The following is a 16,254-nucleotide window of genomic DNA, read 5'->3' as shown; positions in this document are numbered from 1 at the left end:
GATTTGGAAAATTTTCTCCCATTCTTGTGGGTTGTTTTTCACTTTCTTATTGATATTCTTGGAAATACAAAGTGTTTAATTTTGATGAACTCCAACTTTTTCTTTTCTTGCTTATGCTTATTTAGTGGGGGGGATACTGGATATTGAACCCAGGGACACTATACCACTGAGCTCCATCTCCAGCCCTTTTTTATATTTTGAGTTGCCAATCTGACCTCAAACTTGAAATTTTCTGTCTCAGCTTCCAAAGTCTAGGATTCAGTCATATACCACTATGCCCAGCTTGTTGCTTATACTTTGGATGTTGTATTTAAAAAACCATTGCCTAGGGCTGGGGTTGTGGCTCAGTTGTAAAGCACTTGCCTAGCATGTGTGATGCACTGAGTTCAGTTCTAAGCACTGCATATAAATAAAATAAAGGTCCATTGACAACCAAAAAATATATATTAAAAAAAAAACATTGCCTGTTTTCTGCTTCACAGAAATATGAAAAGAGTCACTGAATGAATAAAAAACCTTTATTCAAGGGCTGAGGATGTCACTCTGTGGTAGAGCACTTGCCTAGCATGTGCAAGGACCTGGGTTCAATCCTTATTAACACCACAGGCAATTAAATAAATATTTATTGACGTATAATATACACACAGTAAAGTGCTTTAAAGTACACTAATCTTAAATTTTCAATTCAGGCCAGGCACAGTGGCGCACGCCTGTAATCCCAGCAGCTCAGGAGACTGAGGCAGGAAGCTTGTGAGTTCAAAGCCAACCTCAGCAAAGGAAAGGCACTAAGCATCTCAGTGAGACCCCGTCTCTAAATAAAATGCAAAATAGGGCTGGGAATATGGCTCAGTGGTTGAGTGCCCCTGAGTTCAATCCTGGTACCCTCAAAAACATTTCTTTTCAACTCAAATTTAACACGTATATACACTATGTAACCATTATGTATATCAAGATTTAGAGCTTTCTTCTACCCCAGAAAGCTCCTTCAGGCTGCTTCCCATTCAGTATCCACCCACAAGTTATATTATGGCTTCCATAACCATAAATTAATTTTCCCTATTACCACAGTTTAGTTTTGAACTTCTTATAAATTGAATCATGCAGTATTTACTCTTTTATCTGGTTCATCATTTTGATGAATTTCGCTTGCTTTGTCTATGAGATTCATCCATGTTGTTTTTGGCAGTAGTTTGTTCCTTTTTATTCTATATTGTTTTTTAATATACCATAATTTATTCACCTGATGATCTGATGATGGACATTTGAATTGTTTCCAGTTTGGGATTATTATAAATAATGCTGTTATGAATATTCGTGTGCATGTCTTTGGCAGAGATAAGCACTGGTTTCTAATCTCTCTCTCTCTCCCCCTCTCTCTCTCTCTCTCTCTCTCTCTCTCTCTCTCTCTCTCTCTCTCTCATCTCTCTCTCTCTCTCTCTCTTTCTCTCTCTTTCTCTCTCTTTCTCTTTCTCTCCCTCCCGCCTTCCTACCCCTCTCCCCTTCTCCCCCCACCCAGTACTGGGGATTGCAAACCCAGGGGCACTCTTCCACTGAGCTACATTCCCAGCTCTTTTTATTTTTGCATTTTGAGGCAGTGTCTCACTAAGTTGCCAAGGCTGGTCTTGAACTTTAATTCCTTCTGCCTCAGTTTCCCCAGTGATTGACATTATAGGCAGGCACCACTGTGCCCAGGTACAATTTTCCTCCCTAAGCATTTCCCTATATATGCTGTATTATAACAGTGAATTTTTTACTTTCTTGTCTTACCTAATCCAACCCCCTTAGATAGAAACTAACCCTGACATCTAGGAAACAGACACTTGATGTCACAGACTGGGACGTCCCCCAATTTCCCAGGACTGTTTTTTAAGTAATTCCTTATGACTCAGCAATAATATCCACTTTTTAAGTACTTTCCATTAGTTGTACAGCTGATTTGAAAAATATTCAGCTTTGAAAAGCATTTTTACCTTATTTTATACTGTTGTATTATAGTATTTTATTTTTGTTTTGTCATGCTGGGGATGGAACCCAAGGCCTCACAGATGCTAGGCAAGGCAAGTATTCCCAGCCCTATCATGGTGTTTTTGTTGTTGTTGTTTGTTTGTTTGTTTTGGTTTGTTTTTTTTTTTGTTTTTGTTTTTGTTTTTAGGTACTGGGGATTGAAACCAGGGTCACAACCACTGAGCCACATTCCCCAGCCCTTTTTTGTGTTTTATTTAGAGACAGGGTCTTATTGAGTTGCTTAGGGCCTTGCTACATTGCTGAGGCTGGCTTTTGAACTTAAAGTCCTCCTGCCTCAGCCACCCCAGCCTCTGGGATTAAAGGCTTGTGCCACTGCACCTGATTCCTCACTGTCTTTAGAGCCCCCAAATTTGAATAACCCACAGTGCTACAAAATACATACTAAAAGCACTTACAATGAATTTTAAGATTCTAAAAGTTATCCTTCAGTATCTGAATATTTTTAAAAAATTTCCTTCCAAAGCAGCTTTGGTTTCCCAGTTTGGAATTGGTTTGTTTTGTTTTAGTTTTTGCTTGCTGTTTAATTTTTTAAACTAATTTACTATTGAGTTGTTTTAATAATATTTATTTTAATTCTATGTTATTTTTCCTCCCAATTTTCATTTCAGATGACACCATCTTCCAGAATTCTATGGTACAAGAAGCTATACGAATGGGATTCAGTTTCAGGGACATTAAGAAAATAATGGAGGAAAAAATTCAGACATCTGGGAGCAACTATATATCACTTGAGGTTCTGATTGCAGATCTAGTGAGTGCTCAGAAAGACAATACACAAGATGAATCAAGTCAAACTTCATTGCAGAAAGGTATGGATGGCCGTGTATAAAAAGGAAGAAAAACCTAACCACTAAATTATTACCAGTATCTCATTTGATTCTAGCTCATTCATTTTTTTCTCTCACATCCCCCTTAGGATAAATACTGAACGGGGCACTGTGGACTTAACCCAAGGGCAATTTACCACTGAGCTATATCCCCAGCCCTTTTTTTATTTTGAGACAGGGTCTCACTAGGTTGCTTAAAGCCTCCCTAAATTAATCTCTTCTTATGAAAAATTTCAAATATACCAAAAGTGAAGATAACAGTGTAATGAACCTTCTTGTATCCAACAGTCAGCTTCAATAATTACCACCACTTTGCCGATTTTGTTGCATATTTTCCACGACTTTCTTTTTTGCCACAGTACTTCAAAGTAATGCCAGACATCCTATATATCATGATCTATAAATACTTCAATATATATCCAACAGATAAGGATGGTTTTTAAATATAACTTGTACTGTGTCTATTAGTTGACTCAGTCTCCTATAACAGAATATCACAGACAGGGTGACTTAAACAACAGACATTTGTTTCTCACATTTCTTGAAGCTAGTAAGTCCAAAATCAAGGAGACCAGTTCCCCATGAGGGCCCTGAAGATGACTATCTTCCCTCTGTATCCTCACATGGCAGTTAGGGATTCACAGTGGTGCATAAATGCTCTAGTCTTTCTTCCTCTACTTAAAAGAACACTAAGCCAATCAGGAGGCTCTCACCTTCATGAACTCATCTAAACTTAATTATAGTAATGCATTGCTTAACAATGAGAATATAGTCTAAGAAATATATTTAAAGCCAGTCTCATTTTGCAAACATGAAAGCATGTACTTATATAAACCTGGATGGTATAGGTCAGTCAACATGGCCTCCTAATGCAATCAAGAGATTTGGTAAATATGAGATGTTTGATATGAGGCTGCTACTGGCTTGACATGGCATATTGTTTTATGAAGCATTTTTTTAATAAGTAAAAGGAGTACATCCTAAAATAATGAAAAAAGTTATCAAGCATTATGTATTGTGACTAATTATGTGTGCTGTACTTTCATATTACTAGCAACTGAGGTTGGTTTATATCACATTACCACAAACACATGAGTAATATATTGTGCTTGCACATTAGGATGGCTTAGGTGTCACTAGAAAATAGGAATTTTTTCAGCTCCACTTTAATCTTATAGGAACACTACCAGATATGTGGTCCCTCATTGACTGATATGTCATTCTGCAGTTTATGACTGTACTTTGCAAAAGCCCCATCTTCAGATACCATTACATTGAAGTTTAGGGCTATAGCATATGCATGTTGGAAGACACAAATGTTCAGTTTGTAGTATACTTTTTTTTTTTTTTTTTGGTACCAGGGATTGAACCCAGGGATGCTTAATTACTGAAGCACATCCCTAGCCCTTTTTATTTTTTTATTTTGAGATAGGGTTTCACTAAGTTTCTTAGGGCCTAAGTTGCTTTGAACTTGGGATCCTCCTGCTTCAGCCTCCCAAGCTTCTGGGAATATAGTTGTGTACCACCACACCTGACTATAATATGCTATTATCACACTTAAATGAAATTAACAGTAATTTCATTACATCATCTAAAACAAGTTGGTTTTATCCTCTTCCCCACCCCTTTTTCCATGGTGCTGGGGATTGAACGCAGGACCTTGGGCATGGTAGGAAAGTGCTATTACCAGTAAGCCATACTCCCCAACATTCCCATTTTCTTAAGATATTTTTACAATTGATTTGTTCTAATCAGAATCTCAATAAGATTCATTGATTTATTCATTAAATTGAATTTATGCTCCATTCTAGACAAAGAACAACAGAGGCTAACATCATTGTGTGTGGAATCTATACATTTTGTAGTTAAAAGAGTTTGGTTTTAGACTCTTCTACAACTTTTCAGATATGAAAATATGAATGGGGTCATGTTATTAAATAAGGTTCGATGTTGACAGTGGTAACTGAGGATGGGAGAGCAGTTACTGAGATCGGGGGTCTCTGATGCTCTCATGGCTGTGGCATGCCCAGTTCCTGGGAATGTTTCTGTGCAAGGGCACAGGATGCCTAGCTACTGTAGCAATGCCCTGCAAGAGGAGGCTCTGTGCAAGAGCCCTATCAGTTCTAATCTTGATCTCAGGCACATAGTGTCCACCCGGGAAGGAAGGGATTCTTCTGCTAGAAAACCACAATGTTTCACCAGCTCCGCTTCTCCAGTTCCTGCCCACTTTACAGTAACTTTAAACAATGGACTTTCTTGAGAGCTACACAAAGCTCCTAACATTGTACTTTGCAACTATGGATTGCAACTGTGGAAAAGCTACATAGGATGTCCTAGTTTCTGTAACTTTCTTAAATACAAAGAATAATGGTTGCATAGTCTTTAACCTAATAATGAGACGTATATACATAAAGAATGCTGGGGTAAATCTTTAGATCTGCATCTCCATTAGAGAGCAGAGCTTCATCTGTTCCCAGCTTAATCTTTAAGATCTGTGTCTGTGAATCTTTATTTTCCAATCCCCCTTTGCCCCTCGCCAGAACTGAGAGTTTGGTCGCACTCATCGCAACCCTAATACTATAATGGTACCCTAATACTATAAATCATATATAGGAAGTATAGTAAATAATGTAGAAGAAATGCATACGACCTACTTTTTAAGAAAAAGATAAAATATTAGTTCTCACTTAAGGTGGTGGGTACTAGAGTACTTGCGAGCAACACTGAAGATTAAAAGTTTCAAACTGAATGGACTTTTAGGCACTTTACCTATAATCATGTTTATGAAGTTCTTGACCATCTTCCTCCAAAAGATTAAAATTCCTTTAGTTCTAATAAACCTGAAAGTTGACTTTTTTTAACACATTAAAGACCTTTTGATCTTTTTGTTATTTCAGATGCTCTTGAAACATTCAGATAACTGCTGAGTTATAAAATAGTATGGGCTGGGATTGTGGCTCATGGTAGAGCACTTGCCTAGCATGTGTGAGGCACTGGGTTCAATCCTCAGCACTGCATACAAATAAATAAATAAAAGCTCATCAATAACTAATAAAAAAATGAACATTTATCATACACATACACACACACACACACACATTTTTGGTAATGGGTATTGAACCCTCAGGGGCACTTTACAACTGAACTACATCCCCAGTCCTTTAAATTGCTGAAGGTCTTACTAAATTGCTAAGGCTGACCTTGAACTTGCAAGTGTATACCAACACACCCAGCTAACTGATATAGTTTTAAATATCATTAATGGCAGGGCACAGTTGGGTATGCTAATCCCAGCCATTGGGAAGGCTGAGACAGAAAGTCCAAGGCCTTGTCTCAAAATAAAATTTATTGAAAAACAATAAAAAGACCAGTGATGACGCTCAGTGGTAAAGTGCCCCCTGCATTCAACTCTTAGCACTGCAAATACTGCTACTAATGATGATTATGTAAATAAAATGATATCAGTTGATGTAAAAGATTTAACAGAAAGCCCACTACTTTTTCCTTGAAGATGCATATATTCAAACTTATACAAGCTGCACTTATCTCAGTGATAATAAAATAAACTATTTCCTTGGTCATCATTCCACTATAATAGAACTGTAAGTGATTGTCATTTCCCCCTACATCTTCCTTTAAAAATATTTTTAGTTGTAGATGGACACAATACCTTTATTTATTTTATTTATTTTTATGTGGTACTGAGGACTGAACCCAATGCCTTATATATGTGAGGCAAGCACTCTACCACTGAGCCACAACCCCAGTGCCCCCCCTACATGTTAAACACAACTCAAGCTGAAGTAAATATCAGTTTTTATATTTGAAGGCATAGTCTGCAACAGAAGCATTTAATGGGTTGCAATAGGAAGAGAGGGTCAGAATGCATTGGGGAGTGTATTTTCTCCATCCAGCAGAAGTCAGTGGAGCTTTTATCATCAATAAGTCTAAAATCTAGGATGGTGCTGGAATGAGGGCTTAAGCAAATGACAGCTCTTGGGGCAGAGATGGAATTCCTCGATCCATCTTTCCTTAGTCTCATTAAATTGAGGCAGGTAATTAATACAGGCTATCCACTCATATTGGGGCTGCTACCTGTTTCTCTTCCCAAAGGCTGATGAGGAAAGTCTTTACTAAGAATCTTTTAATTCTGTTTTTTAAAGGGGTGGGCCTAATTGAAGTGAAGCAGATGAAAGTTATTATAAAAAGTATAACATTACTGTCTCTTACTAAGACATCGGAGATTCAGTGCTAACTTTGTTTCCAGTGGCTACGTGGCAGATAATACCCCAGTAAACTACCATGTAAAACAAGTACCAAGTCAGTGCCTTTCTTTTTTTCTCTTTTTTAAAATTGTGCCAGGCATGGTGGTATATGCCTGTAATTCCAGCAACTCAGAGGCTTAGGCAGGAGGATCACAAGTTTAAGGCCCCCAGCTTCAGTATCTCAATGAGACCCAGTCTCAAAATAACAAAAAAAATTAAAAAGGGCTGCAGATGTGACTCAGTGGAAAAGTACCAAAAATAAATAAATAAATAAAAATAAAAAATTACATAGTGTGGGATAATGCCTTTAATTTAGGGTGTACGCTAACCCACTTGTTTAAATCCTTGTACATGTATTACTGTACATAATATCAAAGTCAAGCATATTCATTTCTTAGCTATCTTTCCACATGGATCTACTCTAATAGTAAAATGAATAACATTTAGAAGAGGTATAAAATAAGGTAGTAAAAATATTAGCAAATAACATCAGAAGTTATCTAGATACTGACTTTTTTGCTCATGTGCCAGGAACCTCCTGATCTAGAAGAGAGCTGTTCAAAGCCAACTTGGGAAACTTAGACCCTGAATCAAAATAGAAGGGCTGGGGATGTAGTTCAGTGGTAGAGTACCTGTGGGTTCAAACCCCAATACCAAAAAGAAAAAAAGGAAAAAGAAGTCACAATTTTCATTACTTAAGTGAGAAACTTGAAGTGCCAGATGAGCTGTTGCTAAAGATGACTCAGATAGTCAGGAGTGGAATGCAGACTGGTCTGATGTTTTAGAGGTTTTTGGTTTTTTATATTTTAATTGTGGTAAGATACACATAAATTTACCATCATAGGGCTATGAATGTAGTGCAGTGTAGAGCACTTGCCTAGCGTTCACAATACCCTGAATTCTACCGCAACTTTAAAAAATTGTCATCTTTTAAAATTTATTTCTAAAGGTTTTTAAATTTTTAAATATATTTATTTTTTTATTTATAAAATTATCATCTTAACTATTTTAAATGTATAGTTCTGTAGTGTTAAGTACATTCACATTGTGCAGCCAATCTTCAGAAATTTTTTTTGAATATTTTTAGTTGTAGATGGACACAGTACCTTTATTTATCTTTATGTGGTGTTGAGGATCAAACCCAGTGCTTCAGTATGCATGAGGCAAGCACTCCACCACTGAGCCACAACCCCAGAATTTTTTCTTTTTGGCTTGGTGCTGGGGATTGAACATGGGGGCTCCCACATGCCAGTACCACTGAGTTGTGTCATCCTGAACCTATAACTTTGATTAGGCCCAGAAGGTTGCTTTTGGCTGGGTACCAGGGACTGAACTCAGGGGCACTTGACCACTGAGTCACATCCCCAGCCCTATTTTTTTTTTATTTAGAGACAGGGTCTCACTGATTTGCTTAGTACCTAGCTGTTGCTGAGGCTGGTTTGGGGTTGTTGCTATCCTTCTGCTTCAGCCTCCTGAGCTGCTGGGATTAAAGGCATGTGCCACCACACTTGGCCAGAAGGTTGCTTTTTAAGAAGGATATTAATCCAGGTGTGGTGGCACATGCCTTTAATCCCATTGACTTTGGAGGCTGAAGGAGGAGGATCACAAATTCAAGTCCATCCTCAGCAATTTAGCAAAGCCCTAAGTAACTTAGCAAGACCCTGTCTCAAAATAAAATTAAAAAGGGCTGGGGATGTAGCTCAGTGGTAAATCCATCCTGGGTTCAATCCCTAGTACTCCCCCCAACCAAAAAAATATTAAATAATCCTTTCCTCTACCCTCTAGTGATAGAAATCTCTCTAAAGCTCAAATGTGATCCTGTCTTTCTCCAGTTTAAAACCCCTCACCAGTTCCCAGGATCAAGTTCAAATTCCTTTACATGGTTTGCCAAAGCTTTCATGATGAAGCTATTCCTAATTCTGTAGCTTCGTCTCATGCTATTTTCTCCTCAAGTTCATTGCTTATGCTTTACCTGTGAGCATATAGGCCATGTACCATTCTGCCCTTGAGCTTGCTTCTGCCATTTCCCTTGCCCAGAACACTGTTCTCCCACTGCCTCTGACCTCAAAGACCTTCTGTCTCTGCTAGTTTTCTCCTACTAATCTTTTAGGACCCAGCTTAAGTATAATTTCCTGGCCAGGAGGCTTTCCTTTATGCGCGCATGCGCACACACACACATGCACACACACCCTTCCTGTGCTCCTCATAACACACTGTAATTACCTTTGTCATCGTGGCAAATTGTAATTTCCTGTTTACTTGTATTCCTGACTGATCTATGAACTTTTAGGGATCTGAAGTCTGTATATTTGTTAATTGTATCCCTAATGCCTAGAACCTAATTAAGGGTTCAGTAATTATTAATCGAATAAAATTAAACTAACTGGTTTCCAAATACGTTTCAAAAGTGTTCCCCAGGATGTTAGAAGGGATACCAAGAAAAAGAAGCTCCCTTAAATAGAGAATTGTGTTGTATATTTCCAAGATGGGAAATGTACTATATTGTACTGCACTGTACTCAATGACAGTGGTTCTCAAATGCTAGTTTGCCTAACCCAAAGAATTGTAGACCCAGTGATTGGAGCCCAGGAATCTGTTATTTAAAAATGCCCTAGGGGCCAGGAGCAGTGGTGCACACCTATAATCCCTGTAGTTTAGGAGACTCAGGCAGGAGGATTGTGGGTTCAAAGTCAACTCAGCAATTTATCAAGAACCTAAACAACTTAGTAAGTACCTGTCTCATAATAAAAAATAAGATGGGCTATGGGTGTGGTTCAGTGGTTATGTGCCCCTGGGTTCATTCCTCAATACCATAAATAAATAAATTTTTATAAATACTCCAGGGACTGGCAGGATGCTTCTCTAGCATCCCTAGCACTGCAAAAAAAAAAAAAAAAAAATCCCAAGTAATTTTCATTTGAGGTCAGATTTGGAAACCATTAGTATACAGTGATTACAAAGATAGTTAAAATATGTAATCCATTTGGAATAGTGCCTAGCACATAGTATTTATGCTTTATTACTTTTGACTGCTGCTGCTGTTGTTATAATTATATATGACCACGAATTGCATTTTTGTGGCATATTTGTTAGCATTTCACAAAACCTATTTTGAGAAAAGCTAAATTAAGCAAGTACTTCAGTTATGCTGATGGCACCCAGATCTCTATCTGTGGCCCTGATTTCACGATGTGACTCTCTGCTGGGTGTGGTAGTGCATGCCTGTAATCCCAGCATCTCTGGAGGCTGAGGCAGGAAGACTGCAAGTTTAATGCTAGTCTCAGCAAATTAGTAAAGCCTTAAGAAACTTAGCAAAACCCTGTCTCAAAATAAAAAATAAAAAGTGCTGGAAATACAGCTCAGTGGTTTAGTACTCCTGGGTTCCATCCCCAGTATCACAGAAAAAAAAAATCTTTTGACTCTCTATTTGTACTGTAAATACCTCAAAAATACCTGAAAATCCCGAACTCATGCCTTTTTTTGTGTTTTTCTCGTACTAGAGGTTGAACCCAGGGATACTCTACAACTGATTGCCATGCATGCCCTCACCTTTTTATTTTGAGACAGGGTCTTGGTAAACTGCCAAGGCTGGCTTCAAACTTGAGATCCTCCTGCCTCAACCTCTGGAGTAGCTGAGATTCCCACTGCAGAGTGTCCCTCAAATCTGTCCATTTCTTGGATGCTATCACCTTTTTTTTTTTTTTTTTTTTTTTTGTGGTGGTGGGGATGGAATCCAGGGTCTTGTGCTTACAAGGTAAGCACTTTACCAACTGAGCTATATTCCCAGCCCCTACTATCACCTTTTCATATGCTACTTCTTTTACCTAACCCTTTCTTTTGTGTATGGCAAATTGCTGCCCATGCATAAATGGCATTCCTTTGCTCCCCCCCCCCCATGAAATCTTCCCCAACTAGCCTGAACAGAACTCATTCATCTTGTCCCAGAGCACTTTGTACGTAAGTTTATTATAGCACTTATCACTTTGTACTTTGTGCTTACCTCTATAGCCTCATCTCACATCCTCTCCCACTAGCACGCAAGCTATTTAAGAACACATGCCGTGTGTGAGTCAGCCTCATATCTCTCAGCACTTGAGTGTCTGGAACACAGTAGGGGTTCAATAAATGTTCACTGAATTTAAACAACTAAGAAAGTCTAAAACTAGTATGTTTATTTTCTCTTTGTGCAGAGATTAGTACTGAAGAGCAGCTAAGGCGCCTGCAAGAGGAGAAGCTTTGCAAAATCTGTATGGATAGAAATATCGCTGTAGTTTTTATTCCTTGTGGACATCTGGTCACTTGTAAACAATGTGCTGAAGCTGTTGACAAATGTCCCATGTGCTACACAGTCATTACTTTCAAGCAAAAGATTTTTATGTCTTAATCTAACTCTGCAGTGGGCATGTTATGTTCTTCTTATTACCCTGATTGAATGTGTGATGTGAAGGAACTTTAAGTAATCAGCATTGAATTCCATTAGCATTTGCTTACCAAGTAGGAAAAAATGTTAACAGCAGTGTTTTAGTTGGCAACCTAAACTTTGAATTTCTGGATCTTTCAGGTTATTAGCTGTATGATTTATCCAATTTTTTATTGTTATTCAATTGAAACCGTAGACTAAGAAGCATCATATTAAAACTGATCACAATGCATTTTTGTAGTACACTGACTTAGTTTCTAAGTGTAAGTGAATTAATCATCTGAATTTTTCATTCTTTTCAGATAGGCTTAACAAATGGAGCATTCTGTATAAATGTGGAGATTAGAGTTAATCTCCCCAATCACATAATTTATTTTGTGTGAAAAAGGAATGAGCTGTTCCACACTGGTGGAAAGATAGAGATTATTTTTAGATGTTTGTCTTTGTGTTTTAGGATTCTGTCCATTTTCTTTTAAAATTTTAACACATATTTGTGTGAATAATTTTTTTAAAAAGTGGTTTTGCCATTTCTAAAAGGTTACTTAGTGATAGAATACCATCTAACCAACATGTACTGACATGGAAAGATGTCAAAGATATATTAAGTATAAAATGCACATGGCAAAACACTATGTATAGTATGAGCCAAATCAAGGTGTGCGTATTTTCTATCTGTATAGAACAAAAGATTTGGAAAGATGAACCAAAACTATTAAATGTGTTTTTTCTTGAGGGGTGGGGGGGGTGGGGTCCCAAAGGGGTTTTTAGGGACCCTTCACTTTCTATTTTTTTCATTTTGTTCTGTTTGAATTTTTATAAGTATGTATTACTTTTGTAATCAGAATTTTTAGAAAGTATTTTACTGATTTAAAGGCTTAGGCATGTTCAAACGCCTGCAAAACTACTTATCACTCAGCTTTAGTTTTTCTAATCCAAGAAGGCACAACAGTTAACCTTTTTGGTGCCAATGTGAAATTTAAATGTTTTTATGTTTTACCTGCCTTGTGGATGAAAAATATTTTGAGTGGTAGTTTTCTGACAGGCAGACCATGTCTTCTTATCTTGTTTCAAAATAAATATTTCTGATTTTGTAAAATGAAATATAAAATATGTCTCAGATCTTCCAATTAATTAGTAAGGATTCATCCTTAATCCTTGCTAGTTTAAGCCTGCCTAAGTCACTTTACTAAAAGATCTTTGTTAACCCAGTATTTTAAACATCTGTCAGCTTATGTAGGTAAAAGTAGAAGCATGTTTGTACACTGCTTGTAGTTATAGTGACAGCTTTCCATGTTGAGGTTTCCATATCATCTTGTATCTTAAAGTTTCATGTGAGTTTTACTGTTAGGATGATTAAGATGTATATAGGACAAAATGTTGAAGTCTTTCCTCTACTTAAATTTTTTGTTTTCTTGACTAGTAATAGTAGTAGATATTTCTTTTAAAAATGTTATTTTGAAATCCTAACTCTTGGAAATTATAAAATACTGACAAGAGAAGAATAGTTGTTTAAATATTTTGAATAAGAGTCAGTATGGGTAAAAAAATGGAAGTTTTTAAAATTCTTCATAGAACACTCATCTTATAACATTATGTTATAAGATGGTCATGACAGACCTATTATAGAGTCAAGTGAGGCATTTACTGCAGAGATTGGTTTGAGAGTGAAACTATTAAAAATTATCTTTTCATTGTATTTTCTAAGAGAAAGCATTGGTACAGTCTCCAAACCTCTGTTCACTACTATGTTAAGTGATATTCATTTAAAGCATTGCAATTTTAAATAAGAACTTTAAAAATTAAGTAATGATTGCCCTATTTCTGTTTTATTATATAAATCTTCAGTTATTCTCCTTTCTATTGTCTTCTACTTAGGTCTGATGATGTAGTCATTAAGTTGAATTTGATCTGTATAGTCTAAGCTTTGAATTTAAATGTATGTTTAAAGCATTCAATGGGAGAAAAGTGTTAACGTTTTTAAAACATGTTTTCCAGGACACTTAAGCTCCAAGTCATGTAGGTAGCTTAATCTAGTTGTTAGCCAAGGACTAAATTGTTTTAACATAAGGCTTTTCCTGTTCTGGGAGCCTCAGTTCATTAAAACTCTGCTTTTAAAATTTGTGTGTTTAGAGTTAAGCAAGACCTCTTTTTTTTTTCCTCTCTCTATTTCCATGAGTTGTGAAATTTAATGCATGAAACTGAGGTGGCTAACAAGTTTATTTTAAGAATTGTTTAGAAATGCTATTGCTTCAGGTTCTTAAAATCACTCAGCACTCCAACTTCTAATCAAATTTTTGGAGACTTATCAGAGTTTGTCTGTATCTGCACTACAAAAAAGCACTGGATCCTTTCCATCTAATTGTACAAAAATTTGTCACTTTGCAAGGTCAAAAATACAACCAGATCCAAATCCACACCGCCCCCCTCCCCATCTCCTCAGTATCTACATGTAGACGTTTCTTTTCTGTGTAACATTCACTCTAGGATTTTGCAATCACCACCTATTTTACTACATTTTAGTCATGTGACAATTGAAGTTATTTTGTAATACATAATCATCTTAATTTGTGATAATTTAGTGTGCTGATCAAAAACTTGGCTTAATTTTTTTTAGAAATCAGTTTAACATTTATAAAATAAATTTCAGTTTAATGGTTTATATTGCCTTTCCTGCTAGATTTGTTTTTTACCCCTCCCTTTGGGTAGGGACTGAGGTTGGGTGGGGTGAGTTCAGTGAGTGTATATAATACAATTTGGCCATGTGTATTATGATATTTTGTTGTTTTCATTGCTATTTAAATTTTAGTAGTTTTTTTCTGTTTTCATTTCAGTGGATAAAATGTGCATTTTGAACCCTCCAAATGGAGACTATACCACCCCAGCATTAGGTGTATGCATTGTTCCCTTTAGACCAAAATTATGGTTTTATTTCTGGTTACCCACATGTCAAATGAGAAAGGGGTGGAATGAGGGTGGGATAAATTGAATAATTTGTGTCCTTGCCATTACAGAAATAAGAAAATGAGAAGGAATTTCTTGACAGATGTAGCTCTTTTATGTCAAATTGGCCTTTTTTTTTAAAGGTAGCCATTTCTTCATCTGTGAAATGAGAATAATGTCTATCTTCTAAGGTCATGAGAGTTCAAGAAGACCATATCTGTAAAAGCATATGCTACACTAATTCCTGTCCTAACACCCTTTTACCCCTCTATAGGTTTGCCTTGAACAAGATATTTGAGCTTGGGGCTGGGGCTATAGCTCAGTTGGTAGAGTGCTTGCCTCATAAGCACAAGGCCCTGGGTTCAATCCCCAGCACCACAAAAAAAAAAAAAAAAAAAAAAAAAAAAAAGATATTTGAGCTAAAACTTAGAAAAAAAAAATCTGACATAACTCTCTCAGTAACTGTTATTTGTCCTTTTTTGTTGTTCCTCATAATGTAGATGTAAATTGAAATAATGCAATAGGTCAAACCCTTTAAATATCTAAATTATTTTAAAATTTTTTGAAAAAAATATTCTTATTAAATTCAATTGAGTTTTCCTAGTAGAAACAATTGACTCATTCTCACCCTAATAATCTGTTTCAATTTGAATCTTATACAATTATGTACTTAATACAATGTGGATTTCTTTCTTAGTATAATAGTCATAATGTTGGAGCTGGAAGTTACTTTAGAGAGGTCCCCCTCCTTTCACAGGTGAAGCAACTGAGGCTCAGAGGAGAGGTAATTTGTTCAAAGTTACATAGCTAATCAGTTCAGAGCCCTGACTGGGACGTAGTTTGAAGGTAAGCTACTTATCCTGGGATAGGAGGTCTCAAATGTTTATTTTTTTCAACTATTCTTTCCACTATGCCCTAACTTTCACTAAATATTAAATGACACTTTATAACTGATACATAGGACAATCTTAAATATATATGTCTTCAAATTAGACAATACTACATTAATGTTTGGGTGGTATGATTGTATTTTGAAGTCTAAAGTTTGCAGGTATGCATACAGATTTTTGGCATTTACTGCATTTATTATGTATCATTAATGTAACATTTAAAATTCCTATATATTTTGCCATTTTGTCTATACTTAGTAACATATGCATTTTTTATTTGATGTAACAAAGGCTTTGATCTAATTTCTGTTAGATTCTGCATTTTTTCATTACTGTTATACTTGACCTCAAGAATGATTGATTCTTATATCATTGTATTAGTATTATGAATAATCATGTGAAATGTTTTGAGACAGAGTACTATATTTGTGAATATAATTTTATGGATTTTTGTTTCACTTAGTAGGAACCTTTCCATCAGTATGGAATACTAAGAAAATTGCTTTTTGCTGTATCATCTGGCATTTGTTGTAGATTAAAGCTTATTTTTCTGTGAATAAAACTTATTCAATAAAGTACTATTCTTTAAAATGATATTACTTTGCATTTGTTTTACTGTCTTAGAAAAAAATAAAATAAGCCAGGCATGGTGGCTCACACCTATAATCCCAGCAGCTTTGTAGACTTCTGAGGCAGAAGAATCGAGAGTTTAAAACCAGCCTAAGCAACTAACTTAGTGAGATCCTGTCTCAAAATAAAACATAAAAAGGACTGGGAATGTGGCTCAGTGGTTAAGTGCCACTGGGTTCAATCCCTGGTACAAAAAAAAAATGGTCTTCTCAAAATTGCTAACGTGGGTGCTGGAGTGTAGCTTATTGGTAGAATGT

At 36.3% G+C, this 16,254-nt stretch overlaps 1 protein-coding gene across 3 annotated transcripts in view; it reads left to right on the top strand.

Annotated features, from left to right (window-relative positions):
* The window catches only part of XIAP (X-linked inhibitor of apoptosis), a 44,273-nt gene extending 28,312 nt beyond the window's left edge, over positions 1-15,961 (top strand). For all 3 annotated transcript variants that reach the window (XM_079123397.1, XM_079123399.1, XM_079123398.1), the window contains 2 exons: positions 2,634-2,834; positions 11,308-15,961. In XM_079123397.1, coding sequence (XP_078979523.1) covers positions 2,634-2,834; positions 11,308-11,501 — 395 coding nt within the window. In that variant the 3' untranslated portion in view covers positions 11,502-15,961. The remainder of the gene's footprint in view (positions 1-2,633; positions 2,835-11,307) is intronic.
* Positions 15,962-16,254: the final 293 nt, after the last annotated feature.

Source organism: Sciurus vulgaris (genome assembly GCF_902686455.1).
Source record: "Sciurus vulgaris genome assembly, chromosome: X".
NCBI classification, from domain to species: domain Eukaryota; kingdom Metazoa; phylum Chordata; class Mammalia; order Rodentia; family Sciuridae; genus Sciurus; species Sciurus vulgaris.
Note: the sequence above shows the minus strand (reverse complement) of the source record. Positions and strands in the feature narration are given on the sequence as shown.